This window comes from Micropterus salmoides, unplaced genomic scaffold (genome assembly GCF_014851395.1).
Source record: "Micropterus salmoides isolate LMB-PRFRI ecotype aquatic unplaced genomic scaffold, ASM1485139v1 Ms_hic_scaffold_9, whole genome shotgun sequence".
NCBI lineage: Eukaryota > Metazoa > Chordata > Actinopteri > Centrarchiformes > Centrarchidae > Micropterus > Micropterus salmoides.
Window position 1 is genome coordinate 24,500,145 of NW_024044681.1, and position 12,258 is coordinate 24,512,402.

At 39.7% G+C, this 12,258-nt stretch overlaps 1 protein-coding gene across 3 annotated transcripts in view; it reads right to left on the reverse strand.

Moving 5' to 3' along the window:
* The window catches only part of nrxn2a (neurexin 2a), a 121,484-nt gene that overhangs the window by 72,167 nt on the left and 37,059 nt on the right, over positions 1-12,258 (reverse strand). For all 3 annotated transcript variants that reach the window (XM_038709036.1, XM_038709035.1, XM_038709034.1), the window contains 2 exons: positions 6,704-7,005; positions 2,810-2,971 (listed from right to left, as the gene is read on the reverse strand). In XM_038709036.1, the coding sequence (XP_038564964.1) occupies positions 2,810-2,971; positions 6,704-7,005 (464 nt within the window). The remainder of the gene's footprint in view (positions 1-2,809; positions 2,972-6,703; positions 7,006-12,258) is intronic.

Below are 12,258 nucleotides of genomic sequence, written 5' to 3' on the forward strand. Positions count from 1 at the left end.
TTTAGTTTTGATTCTGACCCAATAATCCCTCCAAAATTGTGAGGGAACTTTACTTTGGGGGCTCAATTTGGGTAAATGTGAGGAAGGGGTAATGTACATGTCACACTCGGGGTCAATGACAGATCCAGAAGTAGCTTAGAATGCGATACATGTGAACTCCAGATCCCAACGTGACTGTGAGTCTAGATTCAAGTAGGATGGCTACACATATTTAGACCAGCAAAGAATGACCTTTTATGGCACAGCAAAGGAAATGTGGATGCATTGTGGACCAACAGACAATCTTCAGATTTTGTTTGGTCCTACACTGTGTTCAACTCTGTGTTGCTGAATCCATCCAATAGTTGTTATCATTTAAATGATAAGTTTGGACCAAAGTGGTGGACAACAGAGCGACCAACTGACATTGCCATCCATAGTGAGTCCAGAGTAGCTAAAACTCATATAAAGAATTTGTCTGTAATTTGTGTCATGGGACTGATCTTTGAAACAAAGATTACTTGTTGTGGACACGAAAACATCAGCATGAAGATTTCAGCTCTCCATCATAAATACATTTGCACAAACTGGATGCTCTGTGGCCTAAGACAGATGAAACATCTTTTCCAGTTGGGTTCTAAAAAAAAAAAAATTAAACAGAAAAGACATATTTTCAGGTTAGTTAGGCAGACCACTGAAGCCAAGCACACAGTCGCCAACAAGTCATCAATTGACTTTTAACAAGACAATCTTTATAATCTACCATGCTCCCACTCTCACGCATAAGGAAGCTGGTGCTTGTTATGCTTTTGCTCCAACTTGCCGCAGCTGTTACTTGCAGGTTATTTCTACTCTATTTGCCTTGTGCTTTTGTGTATCCCATATCTAAAAATGACGTGCCTGTTCTGTCCTTGGTGCAGGGCTGGGCTGGTAATCTGGCATACCGGGCAAATGCCCAGTGGGCCGACGCACCTTTGGAGCCGGTGTAATGTAAATGTTTTATTTATATAAATGTTTTTAAAAAATGGGCCAACGATCGGCCCATAAAGCACGGACAGCGGCCTGTTGGGTGATTTTCTATACTGACATTGGGCCGGCCCAATCACATCTCTTACTAGTCACCACCCCCTCTGCTCTCTGTTTCTGGCGTCACGGCCCAACAAAAAAAACATTCTTCAGACGGCTCCCACCAAATGACCGATATGTTTCCTACCGGGGCTGCAGTAGCTTCAACATCAGCTGCAGTACCCTACGTAGTGCAGGCACAGGCACTTGAAGGAGTAAAAGAGCTGTGGTGGCCACTGACAGGCAGAGGAGGAGTCGTGTGTTAGCGAAACAGAGGGACAAAGTGAAGCATGGAGTAGCTCAACCTGTAGGGAGGGAGCAGGGAAGGGGTCATTTACACTGGGAAGCTGGGGACATGTAGCCACCACTTTTTGGAAGCATTTGTTAAAAATTTTCTGAAAAATGGCTTGCACCAAGCAATGTTAATTAACAAAAAAAAGAGAGGTTTATTTGCACAATAAGAAAACCTGCAATGCCATGTAAATATAGAAGAAACCTCTGCGTTGTCCGAAAAAGTAACTTTAGCAAAAAATAATAATAAGCTACTGATTACTGCATTATATTTTGTTATATTTTTATATTCTGAATTGTCACCTGCCACCTGAATTTTTTGCTTCCCTTTATAAAGATAAAGACATTTCCACCATAATTCCTCCATAATTGGTGCAGAAAATGTCTCTAGAATGCTAAAATATTCTGGGGGAGGACCCCCACACTCCCCTATAAAATATTTCATTTATAAATATTTTTTAGAAATAGTAGCTCTATTAAAATATATTCTTGTCTTTTAGACATGGACACCAATCTTGTGCAACGTCAGTGTTTCATCACACCCCTAATCTGACCCCCTAAAAAGATCAATGGTGTATTGGTGAGGGGTGTCTGACCGATTTTGGTGGGCTGCCTTGGCCAAAAATGCCAGGGCTGATTTTTTGTCCCAGTCCAGCCCTGCCTTGGTGATGCATTGTACTGCCAGCTGAATCCCATGCAGCTGGATTTAATGGGGATCAAGAGCAGAGCCTAATAACAGTTTATAAGCATTTGTGGAATAAATGATCTTATATCCTTTGAGGTAAGTGTCTCTGACAGAAGAAAACTCATGTTTGAGCTGGGAATTGACCCCAAGAAAATATTTATTTTACACCCATCTGCCACATTGGTGCTTATGCTACTTTCCACATGACTATTCAAACAACTGTCTGTTTTAGTCATGTCTCCTCCTAATCCTTCCTTGGGAAGAGAGAGCATTTCTCCAACTTATAATGCACATAGCACATCATTTTCTTTTTATGAGATTGCTCACTTCATTAAAAATATGTAAGAGCTGAAATTGGGCTTTTACCCATAATTCACTGCTTTGTCTATACTAAATCTAATGCACGATTTTAACTTGCTTGCTCGAGATAATCAATGTGACAGGTACAGGCCTGAGTTAAAAAGCTTTAAAAATGTTGAAGTACTGATGAAAACTGAGTTCAGACTGTGTTTCAAACAGGAGAAGATGCATCTGGTTCTTCTGCATGTTAGTGCTATGTTCTCAAAGGGATTCCTGCGGGAATCTATAAATGCATAACTCCGCTCAGCGCAGCCTCTCAGCTACATGTTTCTCCTTCAAACACCCTACAACAGGAGAATCAATACGAATGTGAGGGGTGATTTTCTATACGCAGAACATGCTCTGCTTATAGGAAGGGGTAGTGCTATCTAAGGAGGGTAGGATAGTATTTCCAGTCCTCTGCTGGGACCGAGGTCAAACTGTACTCACATCTTTCAGACAGCCCATGAAGTTGTTGCTGACCGGGGAGCCTGGCAGGTCAGCTGTGTTGAGACTGCCCCCTATGTAAAAGAGATCATCAGAGCCCAGCATGGTGTAGTCCTCCTGAGTGTATCCGGTGGTGGTGAGAATGCCGTCCACCAAGATCGTCACCTAGAGGAGCCGTTGGGGGTGGAGGGAAGTAAAAGACATGGAGAGATTTTATGTCAGACAGAAAGAACTAGCCTAATTATTTCATGCTTCATTTCTTGATTCTAGTTGAGCTTGTCTTAATGTTGGATATTGAAGGCAATTACAAGAACAGATTTGAAGGGTTCACTAATCCCAGCTGATCCCTGTTTCTGATATATTAGCAGGATTGCAGTGGCGTCAATATACCATAAATATTCCTTCGACTGATATTTTGGCTCCAAAGCAATATGAATGCTACTCAATTAATTTGAGATTAAAGATATCAAGATAGTAGCTATGTTACTCGTACAGTGGCAGCAGCAAAATAAGATTATTCCCATCTCAGTCTCATCAGTACACAGAGACAAAGGGAATGAATTACTGAAAAGGGCTATAGGAGAAAAAATAATGATATGCCTGTTGCCATGACAATAAGCCTACAGTTAACAGCTCCCACTTAGGGGAAGTGAAAACAATTATGATTTCTTGGGGGGGGTGAAAAATGTAAAATTTTCAGGAAAATCTACTGTGAAAGGCTAATAGTTATTTAATTGTGCATTTAGGCATTTGCAATATGTATATATTTAGACATTACAGATAATAATGGGATGGTTTCTATTAAAAGAGAAGGATGACAAAGATGATGGAGACGCTCAGCTGCATTTCTGGACACAAGTATAGATAACAACTCTACTACCACAACCAGACCCGACAGACCGTGGCTTAAATAGATAAGAGTAGCAAAGTGGCGTGGCCTCATTCGGAACAAATTAATCATAATCACCCAGACAGGTCTCAGTAAGCACACACAAAACAAATCATTTAAAAAGTGGGACCTGTGATCAAGCTATCAGGTTTTAAAAGGTCTTCCAATTGTATCTTGAGCATTTACCTTTGTGAAATCCGTGGTGTCTATTTTGTAAAATTACTGGTATGTTGAAAGCAAGAGAGGATAAGAGACAAAAAAATGACCTGACATGGTGTGTTAGGTGTCAGGTCTCTAAAACAACGTTCTGCCTCACCATTTTCTGCTTCTGGCAGATATTGATTTCCATCTGTCTAGTGGTGAGGCCTTCAGTATCTTTGGCTTAGACAGTGGACAATGGCAGGGCTTGACTGTGGGTTGATGATACTGCACATCAAGAAACTTCAGAAAACCGAAGTGCTTTCATGTCTGGAAACTGATTGATGCTGCTCTCTCTTTCACTCCACAACGTCTGGAAAAGCATGACCAATTTCTAATAATGGGTATTATAACCCAGATAGTTACTTTACTGCTTTCTTTTACTTTTACTACTTTCAAAATCAGAGGTGAGGGATGAATGCTTTCAAAGATAATTACTGAATTAAGCAAAAACATCATTAATTACAAGCACACAGCGGGGTAACATTCAGTATCCAGTCTGCTCTTTCATCATAATTTCTTCAGGATTTCTACACAGCTGGTATTACACAGAGCGGATGAAAGGGAAACATGTACATGTGTTAGTGGAGCTCAAGAGTTACACCAAGAATTGAGTTCTGTGTTTAGGAGCAACAACAACAGATAATGTGTGCGCGTGTTGTTTGTGAGTATGGTTTGTACAGGCCCAGAAAGAGGTGGATGCATCGTTAATAAGGGTCAGAAAAGTAGAGAGAATGAGCACCAATCAGTTTGCCCACAACAGTAAAAACAGACAGTTGGAGAGGAATTATAGCCTGAAAAGTACCACCGGATCTAATAAAATGTTTCCACCAGCACTCTCTCGGGAGATACAGTTCTCCCTATCTACATGTCAGTGAGGTAACTTAGCTGAGGGGAGAGCAATTTACACAGGGATCAAATGCATGGCTGAAAGCATAAGTGACGTTGCAAGCATTGAATTGCCGCTCTTCTGGAAGCAAGGGTAAGGAAGATGTGGAGGAGGAGGCAACTTTATATGCAGGTTAATGTGACAGATTCAGAATATATTGGTGATGATGGCTAGATACAAAATGAGTTCTACTTTAGCAAAGAAATCAAACATTTAAGTGCAGTGCACATAGAAAGCTCATTGTAGAGAAGCATAGTTATAGTTCAGGTAGTGATCACTTTATTTGGCATAAAAATGGTGGACTCCGTTTGACTTCAGAATCCATATTTCCTTAAGGTTGCAATATTGTGCTAGAAATCATCCGCAGGGCTCTTGTTGCTGGATTTTTAAAAATGCACTTCTAAGGTAAGAATATTACATTGTGCCTCAGTTTATAGATCTCTGCTTCAGTCGATACAATTTTTGTGCCTCAACATGTTGTAGGCTGCAGCACAAAATACAAAAGCTATTCAAAAAACTGTGGCGACACACTGAGTTAATCCTCAAAAAATATTTAATGAGCACAGCTCTGACATTTTAACTATGGCATCATCAGGTGTCCCTGATCAAGAAGTCAAAAGCACAAGTCGGAACATTTTAGCTGTGTTTAACAACAGTGGTATCAGTGGCCAAATGAAAAAGCTCTAAAAACCCATTGTACACTGGTTCATTACCAAACAGCTGACAGACACAGACAGAAACTATTTTCTAACAACGTCGCCATATCATCTTAACAGATATGTCAGTGTTGTGTTAACATCTTGCCTCAGCTACCACCAAGTGACCACAAAACCAAGTTACTGCATGTTTAAAGTTGCATGAAAAAAATACTAAATGCTGGCAGACAAGTTGTTTTAGCTTCAGCTTCAACATTTGTATACACACCAGAAACATTAGCATACGCAGTTGTGTGTGACACATTTGTTAGTTGGTCACCTGACAAAATTTGCGAGCTTTTAAAACACTCCATAGACCTTCAGAAATGGATAATAATCTGTAGGTTTATAGCAGAAAGCAACACCTTTCACAATACACATCTTACTTTACAAATTTATCAGTGGAGCTTTGAGGTATGTATGATAGGACTAATGACTGTATGTAGAATGACTGCAGTCAAATAAGCAGGGTAACATTTACTGTAAAAGACACATCCTGGCATGTAAATTAGTTTGGGAATTCAACACTGTGCTTTGTCCGGTAGACAACATTAATGAATATAAAACCTTAGGGCTGAGCTGTACTTGGCTGGAGTACAGTGCAACTAGGGGTTAAGTGTCTTGCTCAGGGACACTTTGGTCAATGTGTCACAGTGGGAATTGAACCTGCGTCTCTCTCACCGAGGCATTTGTCATATACTCTGCGCCATTGCCACCCATACATTTAACATTTATATTTATTCATTTAGCTGACGTTTTTATCCAAAGCGACTTATAATTACTATACGTGTCAGAGGTCACACGCCTCTGGAGCAACTAGCGGTTAAATGTATTGCTCAGGGACACATTGGTGGATGTGTCAGGTTATCCAATGCACCATCACTACCCACCTAATATGAGCTTGTATTTTCAGAACGTGGAAAGTACAGTGTTTGTTAGGGTTTACGTTGGACTGGTATTACCTGGACCTCATAAGAATCTGATTCAAATGTTAAAATGTATTACATATTTAAGTGTACCTGATACAATTTAAATTACAGATTAAGATGACAATACTGTATACAGTGATTGGTTTCTCTTCAACATACATTTTACGATTTTAGACCCTTTCTGCCAGTGGCATCCATGATGACAGGCTCAACATCTACATTTTTTACAAAAAGTTGGAGTTTCTTTTTCCCGTGAGCAGCATGTGTGGAAGTCACAGGCAGTGGATGTATACACACCTGGCGGCGGTTGCGTGTCACTCGAACATCATGCCAGACATAGTCATTGAATTTCCCACTGGCAGGTTCCACAAGGGCCTCGAAAGCGCCAGAGCCCAAGTTGATGACCAGCCAGAGAGCTCCATTCCTCAGAGACAAGTTGACATAGTCAGCTGACCTCCCTGTGTGAAGCAGCAGGCCGTTCCTCTGCAGAGTACGGAAGGACAGCGTGATCTCATCCAAACTGCTCTGAATGGGAGTCTGGGACAGGTTGTAGCTGAAGAACTCATTGCCTTTGAAGGTGGCCACTGACTCCTCCTGCCCTAAGAGGGGAGGAGAAGCATCTTGTTTATTTGTTTCAGTCATCATGCTTAAGTTTGATACATCTACTGCACGGTATATTTCTACTTTCAATTTACTACTTCAGTGACATGTTGAGATAGGTACAGCTTTGATGGAAGAAACAAGACTAAAATTTGTAGACAATATACAGTACATCATTCAACAAATATTTCACTATCACCAAAACTAACTTGAACAGCCATGTATATATTTGTGTCACTTATGCTACAAAATCACTGTACATTCTGAAGGACAAATGTACTATAAGTGGGAATCACATGATTCTGTCAGTTGTTTGCACATTTAAGGATAAATCAGGTGATATTCTGAATTTTTCTTATTGTCAAAAAACCCCAAGAAAAGACCAAAACCAGCAATTAACTGATCCTTCTAACAAGTACTGTGTGTAGCCAAAGCCTAAAAAAATTTATTTCTCTGTACCACAGACCATAAAAAACACATCGGAGAGCCACAGTGTTAAACTTTTCCTTTATTACGATGAACATGGGCGCTATACTTAACTTTGAGTCTATCCCGCATACACTCTGCAGCTGTAAATACTAACTAGCACACCAAATCTGCAGCCAAAAATACAAATGCCCAATTAAAATTAAAAACTTCAGTGCCCAGCTGTTTATTTGTCCTTTAAAAAAATGAAAATACATATTCATGAACAGTTTTTAAAGATTTACATATTCAGTAGGAAAACATGGTCTTGGAGCTGATTACCACAAACTGGGTAGGGCAGTCATGACGTACTGAGATACTTACACATTGTTGGTTTTGGTGTTTTAATAATATTTGTGGCAATAAGAAAAGTATACAACAATTTATTCAACAGTGACAGTTTCAAAATGGCATTATAAATGTGTCAGGCTTGGTAAAACCTCTAATTCACACCAGCAGTCAAAGGAATTTCCAGTGAGCATGTTAAATGTACAGTAAAATCTGATGGCTCAATCAGTTTCCCCAGCTGTTCCAATGAAAGCAGTTTTCAGGTTTAAGCAAAAGGAAGATGCTGTTTTTTGTCTGCGTCATTGTTTTCTGGAATTCTGCATTAGCAACGTAACTTTTCTCACAAGCTGCACAAATGCATTAGTGGGCCCCTTTGGTGATCTCTACAAATGACACAAAATAATTCTGATTATTTCAATTACATTTCAATCAACAATTGCCAATGTATGCTGAATGATAACTTACAAATAAGAATGTTTTGGATAAATTAATAAAAAAGCAATACCTTGTAGGTCGATAGATGGATAGATACAGCAGATAGATACATTTACACACAAAAACCTTACTCACAAACGTGTAAAATTCAAATTACAATATGAATTTGGGAAATCAAAACTATTAAGGACCAAGTTATAAACCTTGAGACTGTGAAGACAGGCAACTACCTGAACGGAAACAGCAGCAAACTCTTGAAAACTGAACTTGACACCACACTGGCAAAATGACATGGATATAGTTATTAATGGGCCATTTCAAACCAGTATAGACAGTCCTTCCTTTGCTTGTTTGTAAGATACAGCCTCAAAACTACTGAGTAAGCTGTTGCAAGCTAGATGGATAAGCTGTCCCTTAAGCCTATGTTTGTTTGTACAGTAAATGTCAGCTTCTGAACTCCGGGGCCACTTCAAGCCAACAAGATCAGTGGTCCCATTAGACTCTATTGTTTGAGCAGTGTAGTTACTCAAGTACTGCTTGTTAAGCTAGTGTTTGTGAGCCTAAATGGGAAGTTATGCAAGTGACTGATGTTGTAGGTGAAATACAAACCTAGGTGCAGGTGCAGAGTTAAGATAGTGAACACTGAAGGCAACTTAAAGTGGCTGAGAAAAAATGATTATGGGACCTCAGAAGTGTTGTGGCCTAATTTAGCAAAACATGATCGTGCTTACATGTCCAGTTGATAACCCCACTGGCACAGCTACCATTTAATCTAATATCCAAAGATTTTCTCATGGGACATCAGTCCATGTAACAAAAGGATTTGCATCATATCCTGTGCAATCATCTTTCTGTCATTACCAGCTTTCTATAATGAAGACGTCACTAGCAGACAACCCTGAAGCCCCATTGAAGGTCTTTGAGGGATCAGTGGAAGTGTGTGGGTGTCTAGAAAGGCAGTGGGACATATCTGTGCTTTCCTGCTTATCAAGGAGGTGGCCCATTGTCTGCAGCAACAATGTTTACCAGCTTGTGGGGAAAAAAAGGAAATAAAGGCTATGTTTGCTCTGACACCAGATTGACTTTGGCACTAACTCAGAGGAAATGCCATCAGAGACACCAGCTAAGAGATGCTGCTGGAGCAGTTCAGGACTTTATGCATGTTGCAGCTGACTGGGGGAAGAGACATCAACCTAATACCTTGGCTGCACCTATAAGACAATTTCACAAAATGTCCATATAAGCAGGGGAAGATCCGGAGAATTTAATGGCAGTAGCAGCGATCTCTACATGTCTCTCCTGCTTCTCTTTTTTATTGTCACATCTTGTTGCTTTGTGTAACCCCCCACCCTCTGTTACTATATATCACCCAATCTCCTTGCACCCATGGTTTAAAACCATAAAAAGATCTGTCTAAATTCAGGATATGAATTCTTGTCAGTCCATTGGGAGCTGCTCATGGCCAATCCAATGAAGTGTGCAGCTAGAAAATATGAAGGGAGCAACAGCATCCTGGGTGCCACCTGAACATTGGACAAGTTAACTTTAAAATAGCTGATAGCAGCCCTATGCCCATGTCCAAAAAGGATTATCTGTAAAAACACTGCCCATAGCTATACATTAGCTGCACATCAAATGCTGTAGAGGAAGGGGGTCTTGCCATCAGGTGGCACCACATTATCTGCTACTACTCCCTATCAGCCTACCTGCACCAACATGAGGATTGCTCATTAATATTAAGCATTACAGCTGATTTCAAACCGGTCCAAAAGCCTGGGGCACAGATGACAGTTACTGACTTCTTCTCCTGCTCAGGGGCGGAGGAATTAGTTGTCGGCTGGTTGCACCCAACCCTGAGTCAGGTTGTGTGGGCATGTGCCTGGCGGGACAGCATTTTACCACTGGTCTGGAGGCAGGGACGTGTATAAGCACTCTCCGTGGTCTGTGAGCTCCACCTGTGCCTGAATAATCTCACCGTTTACAGCATACATATATGTGTGTACGCACAAGCATGGCATTCTGGTACTGTAGCACACACACACAAGCAGCCACTCCAGAGTTTCCTGAAGTGTGCCAAAAGCCTTTAATTCATTTATAAACTCAGGGACTCTTCCACAAGAGTATATTTGATTTGAAATTATTTGTGGCCAAACAAATACTGATCAAATCAGACTCCTCTCTTGAGCATCCCCTCAGGCTAAAGCAGGATCACTGTCAACGTTAATAACAAATATTTGTCATAACATTTAATCGCTGAATAAAACTTTGATGCCTCCTGTATATCCCATGAAGTCAGATGTACAGTACTTACTAATTGATAATTGCTTGGAGGCTTATGTCTGTAAATCTTCATTCCACAATCAAATACAAGCTTCTCCTTTTTATTGATGCATGAAGCATAACAATTACATTTAGGCCTCATATCATGACAGACACATTTTGCTTGGCCTTTAGGATACACTTGACTGTATGACTATGGCTATTCTAATACAGCAAACAGTGTTAATCATTGTTGAGGCAGTAGATGCATTCAGCATATCCAACCGCATTGTTCTGTCAGCATACGCATCCATTAAAGTTGGAGCTTAAATTGAACATTATCTTTTGGCCTTGAAAAGACTTATTACTACTTCTGTACATGAACACGTTTGTCCCAAAGCGAGCAATCAAAGAATCCAGACCTTAATCTATAATGTCACAGTCATGTACAGCCTCAAGCTGCTCCATTTATAGTGTATAAAAAACTGGTGTTATCATACTGTGAAGTATTCGCATAAGTCTTTTCATCTACTGTAAATGACCTCAATATTAGCGTTATCAGTTCGACACCAGAGAACACCCAGGGTACTGCCACACACTCTTTTTTTATCTTCATCAATTTGTGTTCCATTGGAGCGGGAATGACTAAAAACTCAAATATGAAATACAAAGCTATTTCAGTTTAAATCCGTAGGGTATTTATAGAGATACTGATCACAAAATAACATATACATACTTTTCAGCACTGACGGGGTTGAAAACAGTAACTGCTAACGATTGAAGATAGTCACCAATACAGGAGCTGTAACGATAACCAAATGAACATGCTTTTTATTTCAGATCAGTAACCATGTAAAAATTCAATCAAGATAATATTTTATCTCTGGATAATAGTCTATAGAACATTTTTGCCGATGACGAAACATAGTAAGGTCTATTATACTGTCAAAGTGGGTCATCAAAGCCATGTCTCTATGTTTATAGAAAACACTGATTGCCATGGAGACAGGATGGTGACTTTTATCTGAATCTCGCAACACATGGATGAAAAAATAAATAAATAATACAGCAGACTTCATGTTGGTCAGTGCCACCCATACTGTTGAATCAATATGCTCTTTTTCTGTAATGTAATCTAATTCCGAATGTTTGCCTTGATTTTTTCTTAATATTCAAAGGTAGTACATCCCAGTACTGTTGCTTAACTATAATAAGTTATTCAATACTTCAAATCAGTTTAGAGAATGTGCAAAATTATGTATCCTAGCCTTGTGTGCATTGCATTTTTTTCTGAACAAGAACAGGACACAGTTGTGTCTCCCTGTCTCTTAATTGTTTACTGGCAAAAAGGTTAGGGTTATGTAAAACTGTATCTCCCATCAGCAGTTTGAAATCCATTTCCTTAAATCTGTGCTGAAGAAACATAATTATAATATATGAATATTCACATTAACACATTAGGCACTACTGAAACATAGAAATCATTTGAAGGGGTTTTTGCAACCCACTGATCAGTGATCATAAACAACCCAATGATCACACATTCAATAAATCAGCACCATCTTGTAATTTTATGAAAATCTAAATTCTGTATGCAACAACCTCGATAAGACAAAAAATGCAACGAAAATGACTCCGATGTTATTTTTGTGTATTTGAACAGGAAGAGTCAATAAACCGCTTTCTATGCAGACCTGCCGATCTTTGGCATGAGATTCCTTTATTCTTTATTCCTGATACCTGTTTATTTTCTTTGAAAACACCATGAAACCAAACTGAAGAGATGCTATGAGCATAGATGCATT